Here is an 18862-nt window from a genome sequence, read left to right on the forward strand (position 1 = left end):
AGTATATGATGGGTACCGACTCTGATTTCTTACCTTCAGACTAGGATACATCTAGTTGGAGGATATCAAATATGTTTGACATTTTAGAGCCAACAGTAGAAGAAATTTCTTAGTGTGTAATGCTCCAGGACATAAATCTGAAGACATATAGTGAGCAGCCACAGGAAATAGAGTATGGGGGGCCACAAAGCTAAAGAATTGGAGATGTTAATCAAGCCCTCAAAGGGGAGCTTAACTTTTAAACGCCACTCACTATCAATGGCCTTTGCAGTCTCTAAAGGCTGGTCCATGTCTTTCACTACTCGGAACACAGAGTAGAAGCAACAATAACAGCAACGTCTCATACATGTTTGTTCACATCGGTAATGCGGCTCCTAGAACACGAGGGCATGCGTTTCAGTCGGGTAGTGTGTGATCTCAATAAGTTCGGTGTGTGATGGCCAGTTTTTATCTGCAGCCATTTACAAAATCGATAAGTGTATGTGTACAAGTTTTTTTAAAATCTGTTGATATTTTAGGTCATGTATTGTAATCCAGCCTTAAATGAACTCACTCCTAAAATGTAAATTTGAGTCCTAAAAATTCAGTCAATTCAGGTTGAAGAATGCGGATGTCACACTTGTCACTTGAAATATGTGTGAACGGAACCACTGTCTATCTTAGGTGTAAAACCACAATGCTATCACTCTGCCCCAATTACATTACTGACACTGGGGAGAGCTGTGTGTGCATGCATTTAACCAAGACTGACTCCCAAGATCTTTTAGAAACAAGGAGGTCTTGATCTAGACACACTGTGACCTACTCAACCAGTCTGAGTTCACCTATAAGAATATAAACTAATCTAATCTACCATTCTTGTCCTCTTTTCTCATTTGGTTCCTCCAATTAATCTACAACTAATATGTTAAAACATTCTAAAAAAGTGCACTTAAAACCTCTATAGAAAATGAAAACTCCGATTGCCAGAATCGCTTGGGACTCTTTCCGTTCGCTTTCTGTTCCAGGCATGTGCTATCAAGGTTTGTCTTGAGGTCACACCTGCATGCCTGGTTTGTTTAGGTCCCCATTGCCATGGTTACCTCCTCCTCCTCGGGAGGCTATCTCCTCCTCATCCTCGCTGTCTAGCTCCTCACTCTTCCTCTTGCTGTATCGTTCGTAGAGAACCATTAGTATGCCCATCACCCATGCCGACACCGTCCCCGCGCTGAAGATGACGAAGCCGATGGCGATGAAGAACAGGTAGTCCCAGTAACCCAGACCTTGGTGGCACTCTGATCGCAGCTGCATGCCCACCTCTGCCAGACGCTGACCCAACATGTCCGGAGGACCCTGGCACACTGTCTGCCCCTCATCTAGACAGGACAGGAAGTATGAAAGGGGGGTTAAGATGAGAGAGGAAATATAAAATGGAAAAGGTTAAAAGTTAAGTTTTTGCTTCATTGACATCATGCATTTCACAGGCATATAAGATATAAGGGGGGCACACTGTATTCTATTCTATATTCTAGAACATTCTATATCACATTCTATATTAAGAAGTGTTTTTTGCTGGGGGGAGGGCGGTGTTGTGTTAGGATGGAGGAATAGTGTCCCATTCCCTCCCCTTGATTGAAAAGAGACAAAATTTGTTGTCAAGGGCCAATCACCATCGGTGAATGGTGCTGTACCACCATGGGGGTACGTTGGAGGGTGGGGGAGGTGGTGCGTGCAATTTCCATGTTTTTTCTGGATCAAATTTTAAAAAGTACTTCATTGAACACAAAATAAAAAACCTTTGTAAAATATCACAAAATACCCAAAATTACAAATACAAACTTTTTGCATTTTTGCACCATACAGCCTAATATGTCTGCACGATGGCCACCTCGGTGTGGAGCTCTCCAATTCTTTTGTTGTTTTTGTTTGTTTGTCCTGTGTTTAGTAATCTTTTTCCAGTCAGTTTTACCAGGGACGAACTGCTGAACATTCGGCAGCACATACCAGATCATCTTTTCCCGGTTTTTGAATATTCAGACGTTTTGCTGGACATTTTAGTCGGAGGTGCAGCTGTGTTGTTTAAACGCTACGAGACGCAGGCGAGGGAAACGAGCTGGCACACTGGTTAAACTGTTCGAACAGCACTGCCGAGCATTCATCTAGCGAATCTCTGCTCTCTTCCCAACAAAACTGATGAACTACATCTCCTCACACGTACTAATAAGACCTAATGCTTCACAGAAACCTGGCTGAGTGAAGCCATTCCGGACAGCGCATTAAATCTACCAGGCTTCAAGCTGTTCAGAGCGGATCACATTGCGGAGTTAATGGCTAAAACGAGAGGCGGTGGAACATGATTTTGCATCAACGAAAGTTGGATTACAGATGTAACAACGTTAAATCACAGACACAGAACAACAATACACAGACTCGGTTATTATTATTCTTGGGGACTTTAACAAAGCAAATCTCACACGTGAACTGCGAAAATACAGACAGCACATTACATGCCCCACCAGAGACAGGAATATATTGGATCACTGCTACACAAGTAAGTGAGGATGAGAGCAGGCTTCACTCAGTGTATATAATGAATTTTAAGAGTGCTGGCCTAAAAGATAACATATAAAATGGAAAAAGTGGCCGCACTATGCATATATTGTTTATTTTGCACAGACGCGTTTCGGCGTGTGCCTTCTTCAGTGTGCAACAAAATCACAATGTACCCAGTCTTATATAACCACACCCATTACCACACCCATATCACTGCTACACAACAATAAAGGATGCATATCGCTCTGTCCCACGTGCAGCTTTGGGACTCTCTGATCACTGTCTGGTTCATCTTCTTCCGACCTACAGGCAGAAATTAAAATCAACAAAGCCAGTTGTAAGGACTGCAAAGAGATGGACTAATTAAGCAGAGCTGGAACTACAAGCCTGCTTTGACTGCACTGATAGGAGTGTTTTTGAAGCTGCAGCTACAGACCTGGATGAGCTCACAGATACTTTTACATCATCCATCAGTTTCTGTGAGGGCATGTGCATCCCCACTAGGACATTTTTATCATTCAACAATGATAAACCATGGTTCACAGGAAAACTCAGACAGCTTTATCATGCCAAAGAGGAGGCTTACAGGGGTGGGAATAAAGTCTTGAATAATCAGGCCAGGAACACACTGAATAAGGAAATCAGGGTGGCTAAAAGAAGCTACTCTGAGAAGCTGAAAAACAAGTTTTCAGCTAACGACATTTCCTGCATCAGTGTGGAGTGGCCTAAATCAACATTGTTTTCCTGTGAACCATGGTTTATCATTGTTGAATGATAAAAATGTCCTAGTGGGGATGCACATGCCCTCACAGAATTACAGGACTCCTACCCCCAACCCTGTGGTGGACCAATGACTGGCTGACGACCTGAATGTGTTCTACTGCAGATTCGAAAGGCCAATTTCACACCCCACAAGCACTCGGACCTTCACTTCACACAAACATTAACACATCCTGCAACCCCCCTCCTCCCCCCTCCTGCTACACAACCTGCACTCAAGATTTGTGAAGACGATGTGTGCCGTGTCTTTCGGAAGCAAAGTTCAAGGAAGCCAGATGGCGTCTCACCAGCGTGCCTTCATTCCTGTGCTAACCAACTGGCCCCCATCTTCACACCGTTCTTCAATAGATCACTGGAGCAGTGTGAAATCCCACACTGCTTCAAACGCTCAATTATTATCCCTGTCCCTAAGAAACCAAAAATCACAGGACTTAATGGCTACAGACCTGTCGCCCTGACATCTGTGGTCATGAATTCCTTCGCCCATTTGAGAGACTGGTGTTGGCCCACCTGAAGGACATCACTGGACCCTTTCTAGATCCCCTTCAATTTGCTTATCGAGCAAACAGGTCTGTGGATGATGCAGTAAACATGGGATTGCATCATGTCCTGCAACATCTGGACAGATCAGGGACATACGCAAGGATCCTTTTTGTGGACTTAAGCTCAGCTTTCAACACAATCATCCCAGCTATCTCCGGACTAAGTTAAACCAACTCCCTGTTCCCATGTCTATCTGTCAGTGATTACCAGCTTTCTGACGGACTGGCAGCAGTTTGTGAGGAAGGGAAAATTTACTTCCACCACCTGTACCATCAGCACTGGTGCCCCCCAGGGATGTGTGCTCTCTCCACAATTCTTCTCCCTCTACACCAATGACTGCACCACCAAGGATCCCTCTGTCAAGCTCCTGAAGTTTGCAGACGACACCACTGTCATCGGCCTCATCCGAGATGATGATGAGTCTGCATATAGAAAGGAGGTTGAACGGCTGGCTGTCTGGTGCAGTCAAAACAACCTGGAGCTGAACATGCTCAAAATGGTGGAGATGATTGTGGACTTTTGGAGGAACACCCCAACATTGTCCCCCCTCACCATTCTAAACAGCACTGTGGCAGCAGTGGAGTCATTCAGGTTCCTGGGCACTACCATCTCACAGGACCGGAAGTGGGAGACACACATGGACTCCATTGTGAAAAAGGCCCAGCAGAGGTTGTACTTCCTTCGCCAGCTGAGGAAGTTCAACCTGCCACAGACGCTGTCATTGAGTCGGTCCTCTGCACTTCAATAACTGTCTGGTTTGGTGCAGCAACAAAATCAGACATCAGAAGACTACAGAGGACAGTTTGGACTGCTGAGAGGATTATTGGTTGCCCCCTGCCCCCTTCAAGAACTATACATTTCCAGAGTGAGGAAAAATACTGGTAAAATCACTCTGGACCCCACTTACCCAGTCCACTACCGTTTTCTGCCTTCTGGCCGATGCTTCAGAGCTCTGAGCACCAGAACCGTCAGGCACAGGAAATTTTTTTTCCCTCAGGCTATCCATCTCATGAACAGTTAAATTGCCCCATTGAGCAATAATTATGTGCAATACACAGTTAAGTCTATTTATATTATCCAACATATCCACTTCTGCCATTACATACATTCTACTGTACATAATATACTGTATTTTTGTTCTTTATATAACGGATTTGTAATAGATTTGCACTAGACGGATGTGCCTAGTGTGTGTATGTGGGTATGTATGAAGGTGATGTAAATCTCGTCAACGAAATTACTGATAAAAAAGGTGTTGTTTGATTTCGTTAACAAAGACGGGATCACAAGTATAATTAAACTATTTTAAATTAAATCGTATGATGAGAAATAAACAACACTGCAAGAAATGACCAATTGTACTCACAATTTTTTAGACGAAAACCCTTGTTGAATAAAATCTTGTTTATTCAAATGATCCAGTCATAGTATTGTAAGGATTTTTCCCTTCTAAGCTGTGTTTTATGAGATGAAAGTGCTGATCCCCGATAAACTGAAGCACTTTTTTAATCACCGATTTTCAAATGTATCATACTGTATATATGAGATAACTCTATATCAACAACAGAAATAGTACTTAACCATCCAAAGGTATTAAAAATGGCACCTTCCTTTGGTATTCGCAGGAATTTTTGACCAAAAGGTTTAGATTTATAGCCTTTTTGATGATCATGTTGATAATGACACCATTTTATCTTAAATAATAAGCTTTTCCCTTCTGTCGCTCTCTCCACGTTGTGTCGGAGAAGCGACACTAGGGGTCTCTCTTGAGCGCCGATATCCACCTCTGATCTATGAAAAAAGGCCAATGAGAGTTGGCAGCCAGTATTTGCATGTCCCGCCCCCGGACATACGGGTATTTAAGCGGGGCAAATACGGGAGTTCATTCAGAAAATTTCTTCGGAGCCGATGGTCTGTTTGCAGTTTGCTGCGAGTTTACACACCACTACGTTCCTGTTTCCTCTGACGATCTGCATGCTGTTGTATTTGACGGCGCACAACAGCGGCTTTCTCCTACTTGCACGGCGTGCATTGTTGCCCCTGAGCGCTTCGACAGCGCAGACACACACACATACTGTGTATTAAAAGAGTTATTTCCCTTAAAAGAGTGAATTTCTCTAAAAGAGCAAAACACAGCGGCGTTGAACGTCCTTTTCAGGACGCGTCTTTTTCAAGATGCCCTTCCGCCCCTGTGTTGTTCCTGGATGCGGTAGAAGCCTCTCTGCTTCAGACGACCACAGGCGCTGTCTCGTGTGTTTGGGCCGCGATCACACCGAGGCAGCATTTGTGGATGGTTCATGTTCTCACTGCGAGAACATGACCATGACCATGTTGCGGTCGCGGCTTGCTTTCAACAGAAAGCAAGCCACCCCAGCTGCACCCCGCATTGTTCCTTCTTCCCACGGGATTGAGGACGATGTGGTTGGCGCTGGAGGCGATTTGAGGCGGCAGCGGTGCAGTTTCGCCGGGTAGCCCCACGAACCTCCCATTCCCGACACGCTCGCTGGTCCCCGTCCACACTTGCGGCGATAGCGGCTCGCCTCACGGCCTGGCTGTCTATCCTCCCGAGCCCGAAGCAGATGAGCTCGCCGCCGCATCGGAGAGTGTGATGTCTGATGCCGAGGACTCCCTGGACTGCCGCCCGGGCCAGCAGGCCCAGGCTGAGGCCGGCAGCTCAGATGTCTGACATGCTTTCCCGGGCCGCCATGAGCGTGGGGTTGGATTGGAATCCTCCATCCTCCCCACAGCCTTCACGGTTGGATGACTGGTTCCTTGGGGCAGCGCGCCGTTCGCGGCCACGCATCCCCCCGGTCCCGTTTTTCCCGGATGTGCACTTCCACGTCTCAATTCTGCTCAGTCGGTGCTGGACTACCTCGCTTCCTTCAAGCCAGGCACAGTGGTCCCTCTAAAACTTTTCCAGAGGCTCCTGGGGCATATGGCGTCCTCTGCGGCGGTCGCGCCACTGGGGTTGATGCATATGAGACCACTCCAGCACTGGCTCCAGACTCGAGTCCCGAGACAAGCATGGCACCACGGCACGCATCGGGTAAGGATCATCCCCGCCTGTCTCAACTCTCCGACCCTGGACAGACCTCTGCTTTTTACGGGAAGGAGTGCCCCTGCAGCAGGTGTCCCGACGCGTTCTGGTCACAACCGACGCCTCCCGGTCCGGGTGGGGTGCCGTGTGCAGCGGGCACGCAGCAGCGGGCCGTTGGAAAGGGGCCCCCGCTGCGTTGGCACATCAAATGCCTGGAGTTGCTGACCGTCCTTCTTGCCCTCAGGAAGTTCCTCCACCACGGTGGTGGCGTATACATAAATCGCCAAGGCGGCGTACGCTCCCACCACATGTCACAACTCGCCCGCCGTCTCCTCCTATGGAGCCAGCAGCGACTCAAGTCGTGTACGTCTTGTACTGATGCGTGCCACTCACATCCCCAGCAAGCTCAACGTCGTAGCAGACGCGCTATCACGACAACGCCTGCCTGGCGGGGAGTGGAGGCTTCACCCCCAGTCGGTCCAGCTGATTTGGAAACGGTTTGGCAAGGCCCAGGTAGACCTGTTCGCCTCCCAGGAAACCTCCCACTGCCCACTCTGGTACGCCCTAACAGAGGCTCCCCTCGGGACAGACGCGCTGGCACACAGCTGGCCCTCGGGGCTGCGCAAGTACGCATTTCCCCCAGTGAGCCTTCTTGCACCGGTGCTGTGCAAGATCAGGGAGGACGAGGAGCGAGTCACGCTAGTGGCCCCCTACTGGCCCACTCGGACTCGGTTCTCGGAACTCAGGCTTCTCGCGACAGCTCCTCCCTGGCGAATTCCCCTAAGAAAGGACCTCCTCTCTCAGGGACGGGGCACGCTCTGGCACCCGCGCCCAGACCTCTGGAACCTCCACGTCTGGTCCCTGGATGGGATGCAGAAGAGCTAGCCAGCTTACTGGCGACCGTTGTGAATACAATCAACCAAGCCAGAGCCCCCTCTACCAGGCACCTTTACGCCCTAAAGTGGCGCTTGTTCGCAGATTGGTGTTCTTCCCGAACTGAAGACCACGAGAGATGCGCGATCAAGTCAGTGCTCCTGTTCCTACAGGAGAGGCTGGACAGGAGGCTGTCCCCGTCCACCCTCAAGGTGTATGTTGCCGCCATTGCCGCCCACCACGATCCTGTAGGCGGCAAGTCTTTGGGTAAGCACGACCTGATCCTCAGGTTCCTGAGAGGCGCCGGAGGTTGAATCCCTCCCGGCCAGGCCTAGTTCCCTCCTGGGATCTCTCGGTAGTCTTGGCAGGACTGCAGAGACCTCCCTTCGAGCAGCTTGAATCAATTGTACTCAGGGCCCTCTCTCTTAAGACAGCCCTGCTGATCGCGCTCGCCTCTATCAAGAGGGTCGGGGACCTGCAAGCGTTCTCTGTCAGCAACACTTGCCTGGAGTTTGGTCCGGCGGATACGTCTGTGATCCTAAGACCGCTATGTGCCCAAGGTTCCTACCACACCATTCCGAGATCAGGTAGTGAACCTGCAAGCGCTGCCCCGGGAGGAGGCAGACCCAGCCCTTTCATTGCTATGTATTCCTGCGCATTTACCTGGACCGCACACAGAGCACCAGACGCTCTGAGCAGCTCTTTGTCTGCTTTGGGGGACGGCAGAAAGGGAATGCCGTCTCCAAACAGAGGCTCGCCCACTGGGTTGTCGATGCCATCACACTGGCTTATCACACCCAGGCCGTGCCCCTACCCTTGCGGGTCCGAGCTCACTCAACAAGGGGTGTTGCGTCCTCGTGGGCACTGGCCAAGGGCACCTCCCTAGCAGACATCTGTAGAGCCGCGGGTTGGGCAACACCCAACACCTTCGCGAGGTTTTACAACCTCCGCATTGAGTCGGTTAGCCTCGTGTTTTCTCAGGTCCGAGCCCGTAGAACTCAGTAACACGTAGACTGACCGGCCGGGTGGATCGCTGTGCTCAGCGCCCTTTTCCTGACATCAAGGTTAAGTAGTCGCCCTTTTTTCCCAGGCAGCCCCACTCCGAGTCGGGACCCTGGTCGATTCCTCCCCAGCCCTCCGGGTCCGCTGTTCAGCGGAGGAACTCGCCGACCCAAGCCACTGCGGGTATCCTGATGGCTACCCTGTACTGGTATAGGTCCCCTTACGAGCGGACCCCCGTGTCTCCCTTAGGCAGTTACAGCTGCCCCGGTCGCCGTGCTGTAGCAACTCCCCCCTTTCGAGGCTGGATCTACCACCGCACCATACTTTCCACACGAGCCCCAAGACGGCCGTGTGACGTATCTACCACTTTTCCTCCCCAAGAAAAATGGCAGGTGTGGTCTCCGCAGGGTCTGGGTAAGACCCCCTTCCCTATATGCGTGTAAGGGCCCCGGCCGTGATTGCTCTATGCGAGAAACAGAGAGAAAAGAGGCCCAGCCAGGCTGGCCCGTTCCCATGTTGGCAAACATCGCCTTGTTCCCCTCTCAGGGTAACTAGAAGGATCCCGATGTTCTTATGGGGCATTGGGGAAGGGTACATGCAGCCAGGTACAGACGATGCGCGGTACTGGATGAAATCCCTGCCGGCCTCTGTATCGGCAGTTCACGTACACGGTTCAGCGCATGGCAAGATTGGAATGGGTCCCCTAGTGTCGCTTCTCCGACACAACGTGGAGAAAGCGACAGAAGGGGAACGTTTGGTTACGCATGTAACCTCCGTTCCCCGAGGGAGGGAACGACACGTTGTGTCTTTCCTCCGCCATGTCGCTGAACCGAGCCACTGTTGTGGCCGGACCATTTCCGGCTCCTCAGAAAAATCCTGAATGAACTCCCATATTTGCGCCGCTTAAATACCCGTATGTCCAGGGGCGGGACATGCAAATACTGGCTGCCAACTCTCATTGGCCTTTTTTCATAGATCAGAGGTGGATATCGGTGCTCAAGAGAGACCCCTAGTGTCGCTTCTCCGACACAACGTGTCCTTCCCTCCCTCGGAGAACGGAGGTTACATACGTAACCAAACGATTTTTTTAAATAAAAAATAAACAATTCAGAACATACATTTCTATCATTTGAAACATTAAGAAAATATGAGAATGTGACATAAATTGGAGGCATATTGCTTCCATCTGGTGAACAAAATATAAATAAAATGACTTGAAAACCATGGCCAGTAGTTGGCTGTATCCACCTGTAGTCTGATAGCTTGATGTAACCTAATTTTATATTTTACCACAAGATATACATTTGGATATATATTTAGACATTATCAAACTATTATTTGTCAAAGTTTAGCATTTTAAAATGGATCTGAACGGTCAGGGCTTGCAGTTTATGTCATTATGCTTGTCATCAAACCTGACCATGGTGTTACAAAGAGAAGACACAATATAAGCATTTTTCTACCAATAATCTATTTAAACTCAAAGTAAATTCATTATAATGTAAAGAAAATGAACATCAAGAAACAGAAATGAACTGCAAAATTCAGAAAATTCAAATAGAGTATAAAACAGAAGAATCGGAGTATTCTAGTATAGTATAGTGTTATTGTCTCACCCGTTCATACTAATATGTGTGTGTGTGTGTGTGTGTGTGTGTGTGTGTGTGTGTATGTTTTGCACGGAGGATGTTTTAGAGTCTCACCCTGTAATTTCTGTCTTTTTTTTCTGCATTGTGGTTGATGCATTTGACAGATGAAAAAAAGGGTCTTTCCCATTCATTTTCAATGGTCGGTCAATTTTGACCATGAATACCAAAGAACAATGCTGCCCTTTTTTTAATGACCACTTAGACTTATCAAATCAAGCCCAATTCATGAAAATTTAGCAAATGGAGGAAAAGACCCAAAGTTTTGTACTGCTCAGATAGAAAATTTTAAAAAATTATTTCGGTTAAAAATGGCCAAATAGGAGGGTTAAATCTGCAATGAATCGAATGCACAATGGACATGACTTGCACAAATGAGTGAATGAGTGCACAAATGGTACGAGCCCTTTCTTTCATGTTGTTTGTTGATATGTTATCACAAATAAACTCTCCTATGCGTGAGTTTGGGAAGGAATTTTGGGATATACCGTATTTTGTTTATATATATACAGTATATTTCTATACCATTCAATACTATCCTACAGATACTTACAGTTTTTGTTAATAAACCTACTCAAGCCCCGTTTCTCATCCTATTATCTGTCTCAGACTCAATTTAATCCTTTCTGTCTCACACACTCACACACACACACACACACACACATATACAGTACACATTCTCTGTCCCTCCAGCAGTGGCCCTAGGGAAGAAACAGGTCAGTAACCATCATCCCCTTCTTAGAGTCTAAACTCAACAGAGCATCAGCCTGTCAGCTCAACATATCACCCCGACAGAATGATACAAACACACACTTAGACTGAGACTGGCCAGAGTTGGAGTTCAACTGTGATTTGTTACAAATCCACCAGCAGCAGTTTGTCATTACGCACACTATGTCCTCCCTAAAATTAATATGAAAAAAAAAGACAAAAATCTAAAGGCAATTTTTCTTCATCTTCTTGTCGCTTCTTTTTAAATATATTAACAAATGTTCAGTGGTTTGAGAGTGTGAGTTTTTGTGAGAATTGTTAATCAAAAAAATCATTCTTTTTTCAGTGAAGAAGGAAAGAAATGACTGTGGGTGAACAGGGTTGATAATAATTCATCTCTGGGTCATGTAGCCCTGGGAATATTTCTGTATTCTGCACTGATTTTATGAGCACTTTGACCGCAGCCAAAAGTACTTCAAAGCTCAGTGATGAGCCATTATGAGGGGGCAGCACAGCTCATTCTGTTTTAATTAAAAATACATTTAATTGGTACCCACACTATGCAGGAAACAGTCAAGCATGATAGTTTCTTTAAGATTTTTTGTCAGACTTATTACATCAGATGATCACGTGATATGGAAAGCTGAGACAATGTATATACCCTTCAAAAATCCTACCAGAATGTGTGAGGATTCTAATTGGAATTTCTATCAAAATATGGATTAAACCAATAAGAATCTTCCAGAAATCTATTGGCTATATTGTCAAATCCAACAGAGCTCTATCGTTAGTTGAGTAATGCCAAACATGTAGTGCATTTTAAGTTTAGGCCTTCAATGTGATTCATGCCATTAAGAAAACAGTTTCACAATGAATAAGACACCCTATGCCTTTGGGCATCATACATGATGTCACATTCAACTAATAGTTTTGTGAAATGAATGTCTCCCGAACAGACATTCAAAAATCATCCTTTTTTATATGAATCTACCAAGGAGGTCTATAATTCCTGGACAAATCTATCTAATAATATTTATGATTTAAATGTTGCTTGCAATAAATTTCGTTTCGCAAGGGTACACGGTTATGCTGCGTTCCATTCAAGTTGGATAAGGGATATTCCTACTTGATATCTCCGACCGTAAATGCATTCCATTCCACGATATTCGGAACTGCGATGGTCCCGTTAGCTTAGCAGGGATTTGACTCTCATTAGAGATCTAGCAACCCAACTGATAAACAATGCTGCAGCACTAGCATTTGTGCGTACGAATATCAAGAGAGATTATAATGTTTTATACTCCAGTTTCAGCAGATGTTTGTTAAACAAGCTTTAATATCATGTAATGTGAAAATGAACACATTTATCGATATTACTTAATAAAGTGAATGTTTATCACTTACATTGTATATTTCCCTGAGTGTTCACATGTTTGTGTGACATCATGCCCCTGCATCTTGGCAAAAATTTCAGCACGGACCTGCAAGTTGTAATTCTGACTTCAAGATTCATTCCATTGCACTTTTCCTAGTAGGAAGTTGTAAAATCTGATTTTCCGAGTTGAATGGATCAAAGCACTTCTTTTCAAAACTTGATCTGACACTGAATGCTCAAGCAGCCTAATTTACACTTAGAAAACTCCTGATGTTGCTATAACAATGCAAAAAGCACTTACCAATTCACTTGAAGTGAAAATCAGTGCTCCATTCCTGTCGATTCGTCAGACAGATCTCGCACTCTTCGCTTTCAAATTATGTAGATCACTTAAAGTGTGATTGTGTCACTCAAGGCCAGCTAGAAGGCCTCTACCGGGACATATGCTAAAGATCACACCCAGCAAGAACAAATAAATCAATCTTATTGGCTGATGAATCTGACAATCTGACTTTAGTCTATTCACTGCACTGTTGAGGGATTCTGAAGAAATTTTGAAGGCCTAACGGGGTGGAGCTCCAACTCACGCGCTGCTTCGAGTATGCGATTTGTGAAACAGTTGTCACACTTTGCTTGTAAGAATCAAGGAATAAATTCTGGACTTGATAAACTTTCCGGTTTTTTTCTATTTCTTTGTAGATTAATTAAGAGCGGAAATTTATTAAAAATATATAGGCAAAAAGGTAATTGAGAATGAAAGTATGAAAAATATTTATTTATTTGGCATGTTAAGCCAGCAGAGAAGGCTTTGCTGGTCCTGAGAATTCGCCACTGCAAACATGAAACGCAAAAGGAAATTTTAAAAGGGGATTTTCTGTTCCTCGCACAAAGCTATCATATGGCCTTAGAACTTTTTGTTTTTAAAAGAAGAAATCATACAGGCAAAAAAATTACATGAGGGTGAGTAAATAATAATTCTTCTTTCCTAGCATTTTGTCCCACGTGGGTGAAGGGTCCACTTCACATATATTGTTGATTTGGCACAGTTTTATACCAGATGCCCTTCCTGACGCAACCCCCAGTGGCAGGGGGACTCTCACTCACACATATGGGGCAATTTAGAGTCTCCAATCCACTTAACCTTCATGTTTTTGGACTTGTGAGGTAAATCATGGGTTTCCTCCGAGTGCCCCAATTTACCCCACAAGTCCAAAAACATACAGGGAGAACATGCAAACTCCACACAGAAAGGCCCTGGGTGAGCCAGGACTCAAATCTGGGAACTTCTTGCTGTGAGGCGACAGTGCTACCCACTGAGCCACCGTGCCGCTCCTTTAAAGGGAAATATCACAGCTGAACTTTAGTGATATATATTGGCAATCATAATATTTATTTTTATTTAGTGTTATGGAATCCAATAAGAAAAATTCCCATTAGGATCCTTCAGGATTTGGTTCCAATTTATTATATTAATATTATATTAATTCATGTATATATTCCTTTAAAGTGGTTTCAATAGGGACACATACACACCAAAACAAACATATTTGACCCATGTTCAACAGACAGAGATGTGTGGAAAGTTCAGGACCACTGATTTGCAGGTTTATAAAAGGGATAATAGCTAATCTACTCTCATAAAGGCAAAAATAGCAGACAGATATTGTGTAAGTCATTATGATGATTAGTGTGTACCATACCCTATGAACTGGACCCCAGAGAACAATCACATGCCTCAGCAGAGATGGTGGGACCTTTGGGCTTTATTTACAGTCAAGTTGGTCTTCATATACAGCTATATGAGCCATGAGGTGATATCAGGTGAACTGAGGAAAAACATGAAACGTTTTGAGGCACATTATATATAATGCTGAAATATAAACCAAAGCAAGATCATGTTTTGTTATTTAGATCATTAGTTCTGTACAGCAGTACCGCTGATCTCTAAATTCAGAGTATGCAGCCTGCATAGTGCACCAACCTCAGTCGCGGAACACTCGCTGTGTCTGAAATGCACATATTTATATATGATGCACTATTTCGGGTGTCCACCATTTTCTAGGAGTCTCTGAATTCTGATTGAGCAACTCGTTCCCTATCTTTGTTCTCTCATTCTTACCCACAATGGACTTTAATTTCAGGTGTACATTTGATTTACACTCTACATTGGTTAATTGCCGATAAACATACAGATACATTTTAAAATGTACTCTTTATTTATATTTATACAGAATTTTGCCATTAACCCTTTCCAGCCGGAGCATTCAAATTTGGGAACGATTATTCCCATGGTTCCTGTCTCAAAATCTTCGCCGTCCAATCACCGATTTTATTTCTGAAAATTGCCAGATACTCATGACAACATAAGCTAAAAGCACATATGATTGGTTAAGGGGTTACTGTGCGTGAATAATACATTTATCGTCATCTGCATCATCCTCCATTTGCCTGGGAGGAGCCAGAGGGGAATCACGGGAAATTACCTCCAGTGTTGGACTTACTGCTTCAAATCGAGGTAAGGCGATCATTCGAGGTAAGACAAGTTATTTAACATGTGTTGTCAATATTGTCTTTTGAAAGTCAAAACGTTTTATTTACGAAGCATTTATTTGTAGGGGTAACACTAGTTATTTCTAGAAAAAAATGACATGACCGTCTGCGTTCATTGGACAGGCAGCTAGCCTCTATTTTTAAGCACATTTCTGTGAAACTTGATTTAAAAAAGTAAAGCAATACTATATACATTTTTAGCTAAATATCAGTAACTTTTCTGGCCAATTTTGTTGCTTGTGGAAGATAGTCAAACCTTTTGTTACGAAGCATTGATTTGTAGTACCGCTGCTAACTAGTTTTTTCCTCGAAAAAAACGTGACCGTCATCGGTGAGCCTCTGCTTTTTATATAAACGCTTTTTCTCAGTTTCTGTGCAACTAGCTAAATAAACATTAGCTAGCAATACTATGTACATTTTTAACTAAATATCAATAACTTTTTTGCCAATTATGTTGCTTAAAAATCCACCTAAAGTAATGTGAGGCAGAGAGCACATCTAATTTTTTTTATTTTCTTTGATGCTGTTCAGACTTTTTTTTTTTTTTAAGCTGTTCAGACCTGCCTGGAAACTGGCCTGCTAGTGAGATAAGTTATCTAGCTTGTTGATTTTACCATGTAATAATTTTTTTTTTAGATATCTTTCTATAATTTTTACCCTATGAACAGGGGCTAAAAACATGTCATGGAACGAAAATGAAAATTGAATAGCTTTACCCATCCATCACACAGCCATGATATGATTTTAGATTGTGTGTAGCTTTCTGTACACAAGGAAATTGTGAGAGGGCTGTTTGCAGTTGGACATTCTGGTTAGACTATTCAGTGTACAGATTTGTGAAGGACACACTGCTGGCTACCAATTGTGTACTTTTTTCTGTTGTAGAGATAGAAACTATAGCTCCCGGCTTTTGAGGGCATGAACACACAGGAGGAAGATCTGCTGGACCAGGAACTTCTGCATGAACACCTGGACCAGGAGGAGATGGAGGATGAGATGGAACCTGATCCCCAGCCAAGACCATCAACTGTGTGTATATCTATATATCTACGTATATCTATATATATATGAGAATGTGTATGTGTTGTTTGTTTCTATTTCTCATATGACTGATACTCACAGTAACACTAACACTGTTACTCTTATTATTTTGGGTATGGCTAACCATTCCCGCACACGTCCCAATTCATCAAGAAAGCGTAAACGCTTCCCTGACACTGTTTCTTATCTCTCGTACTCTGACATCGATTCACAGGCACCAAAACCTCTCCCATTTAAGCCTAGCCATCCATTCGGTATTGTCTTAGGTAACGTGAGTCAGGCTGTACGGTTAACCACCAATATAATGTTGTGAGAAATTGACTTTTTCATGCTCTTTTTACTCAGGTTGTAGTTGCTGATATATGCAGCTTTACAAACCGTCAGGGGTGGAAGCTCGTCCTAAACTGTCTGTCATATTCCAGCTACCAAGAAGCTTGAATGGAGGGTACCCCCAATGAATTTGACTAATTTCTTGCATTGCTCATTTACATGGGGTTTTCAATTCTCCCTGATTCCCATAGTCATTGGGGAACCAAGTCACTTCAGGGCTCGTGGGCGAGGGGATTTATGTTGCATGACTGCTACAAAGCACTTTTAGCAGCTCTAAATGTTGTAGACCCTACCACAGAGGATAATCAGGATTGCCTTAGGAAGTTGCGTTATCTTATGGACTACCTCAATCAAAAACACCAGCAGCTCTTTCAGCCTAACCAAAATCTCACAATAGATGAACGTATAGTCAAGTCTAAAGGTCGGTCAGGATTTAAACAATACATGAAGGGCAAGCCTACTCCATGGGGTTTTAAATTATGGGTAATTGCAACATCAGAGTCTGGGTATACTCTCGACTTTAATGTTTACACAGGTAGTCATGATGGGCGTGTCACTGACTTGGCCACCAAAGTAGTTGAATCATTACTGCAGCATTCAAAGACCAGGGCCACAATGTTTGGTTTGACTACTTTTACACATCCCCAGCTCTTATGGTTAAGTTGTTAGAAATGGGAACTTATGCCTGTGGGACATGCGGGGTGAATCGTAAACTGTTTCCTGCAGAATTTAAAGACATCAAAAGATGGGAACGCAAGACAGCTTGTGGGGATATGAGGTGGTGTAGGATTGAGGGGAATATACTTATAATTCAGTGGAAGGACACGCATGCAGTTACATGCCTCTCCAATTCCCACAATGCGAATGGCTCAACCAAAATTACTAGGTTTGTAAAAAATGATGGCAACTGGACAAAAGAAGTAGCCCTCCAGCTCACTGTCATCAGTGATTATAACAAAAACATCGGCGGTGTTGATAGGTCAGACCAAATGATAAAATCTTACGACATCCTACAAAAAACTCAGAAGTGGTGGAAGACTCCATAGACATTGCCGTCGTCAATAGTTTCATATTATTTAAGGCATGGCAACACATTCATGTAGCACCAGGGGATGAGCATAGACCTTTGAACTTAACCCAGATAGATTTCAGAGAAAACCTGGCTCGTCAGTTGGGAAGTATTGATATTCACCCAAGTTTCCCTTTGAAACACTAAAGCTTGTAGTCCCTCCTTTGTCATCACTCCACACAGCCCATGTCCCTACATTTAAAGAGTCCTCTAGGAGATGTTGGGTTTGCTATTGGACAAATAGGACTGAAAATAAAACTAAAGTGGCTTGTTGCACGCTGGAATGTTATGGTAAAAGAGACTTTGCTTGGTTCGTGATAGGAACTGTTTTCAGTCTTGGCACTCAGCTGAGTGTGACCAGTTTTGTGAAGAGGCCTAGGTTGGGCTGTGTTTACTGGTATTGTTCTCCTTTTCTCCCTCTCTTCTCTCCACAGGTATTGCAGTTGTTCAGTATTTATGAATTTATATATATATATATTCTGTCCCTGTACTCTTTATTATAAATGTATTTACTGTAGAAAGTTCGAAAGTTCGATTTTGTATGTTTTGCTGTGTAATTCGTGTGTAATTCTAATGTTCAAATTAAATAAAGTGTGTGTTTTATTGAACACATAAAATTTATATTTCAGTGTTTGTATCCTTCAATTTCAGATGCAATCTCAATTTATTATTACAGGTGCTCAAAAGGAGTATTTGAGGACTGGTCATGTGAATTGTATCTTCACATTCGAAATGTTTGTTTTATTCCGTTTTCCCACTAATCACTAGAATAGTCATAACTTTTAAACAATAGATTATATTTCTAATCTGTCAGCTATTCTACATTGCTCATAAAATAATGCATATTTCATACACTCTAAGATTCCCTCTAGCTTGTAATTAAAATGGTTAAAAATGCAGTTGTCTGATGAAGTATTATGGCTGGAGAAAACTTTGTAAAATTGTTGTGTGAAATCTTATTGATAAAGGATGAAAATACTTAAATAATCAACTTTTCAGTCCTCCTGCTGTGTCCAGGTGTAGCCTACTTTCCCAAAGTTAAGATAAAACATTTTTATGACAAACTCTCCATGAGCTGATGTGTTGTTCTTTTCATATTATATTTACACTTGTGGCCAAAAGTTTGGAATAATGTACATATTTTGCTCTTATGGAAAGAAATTGGTACTTGTACTCACCAAAGTGGCATTCAACTGATCACAATGTATAGTCAGGACATTAATAATGTGAAAAATTACTACTACAATTTGAAAAAAATATGCAATATTTTAAATAGTTCCACGTGCAGCAATGACAGCTTTTCAGATCTTTGGCATTCTAGCTGTCAGTTTGTCCAGATACTCAAGTGACATTTCACCCCACACTTCCTTTAG

The 18862-nt window shown here is 43.8% G+C and overlaps 1 protein-coding gene across 1 annotated transcript in view; it reads right to left on the minus strand.

Moving 5' to 3' along the window:
- Positions 1 to 1035: 1035 nt before the first annotated feature.
- The window catches only part of LOC127621564 (leucine-rich repeat-containing protein 52-like), a 49108-nt gene continuing 31281 nt past the window's right edge, over positions 1036 to 18862 (minus strand). Inside the window, exon 2 of the mRNA XM_052095220.1 lies at positions 1036 to 1355. Within this exon, the coding sequence (XP_051951180.1) occupies positions 1036 to 1355 (320 nt within the window). The remainder of the gene's footprint in view (positions 1356 to 18862) is intronic.

This window comes from Xyrauchen texanus, chromosome 28 (assembly GCF_025860055.1).
Source record: "Xyrauchen texanus isolate HMW12.3.18 chromosome 28, RBS_HiC_50CHRs, whole genome shotgun sequence".
Taxonomy (NCBI): domain Eukaryota; kingdom Metazoa; phylum Chordata; class Actinopteri; order Cypriniformes; family Catostomidae; genus Xyrauchen; species Xyrauchen texanus.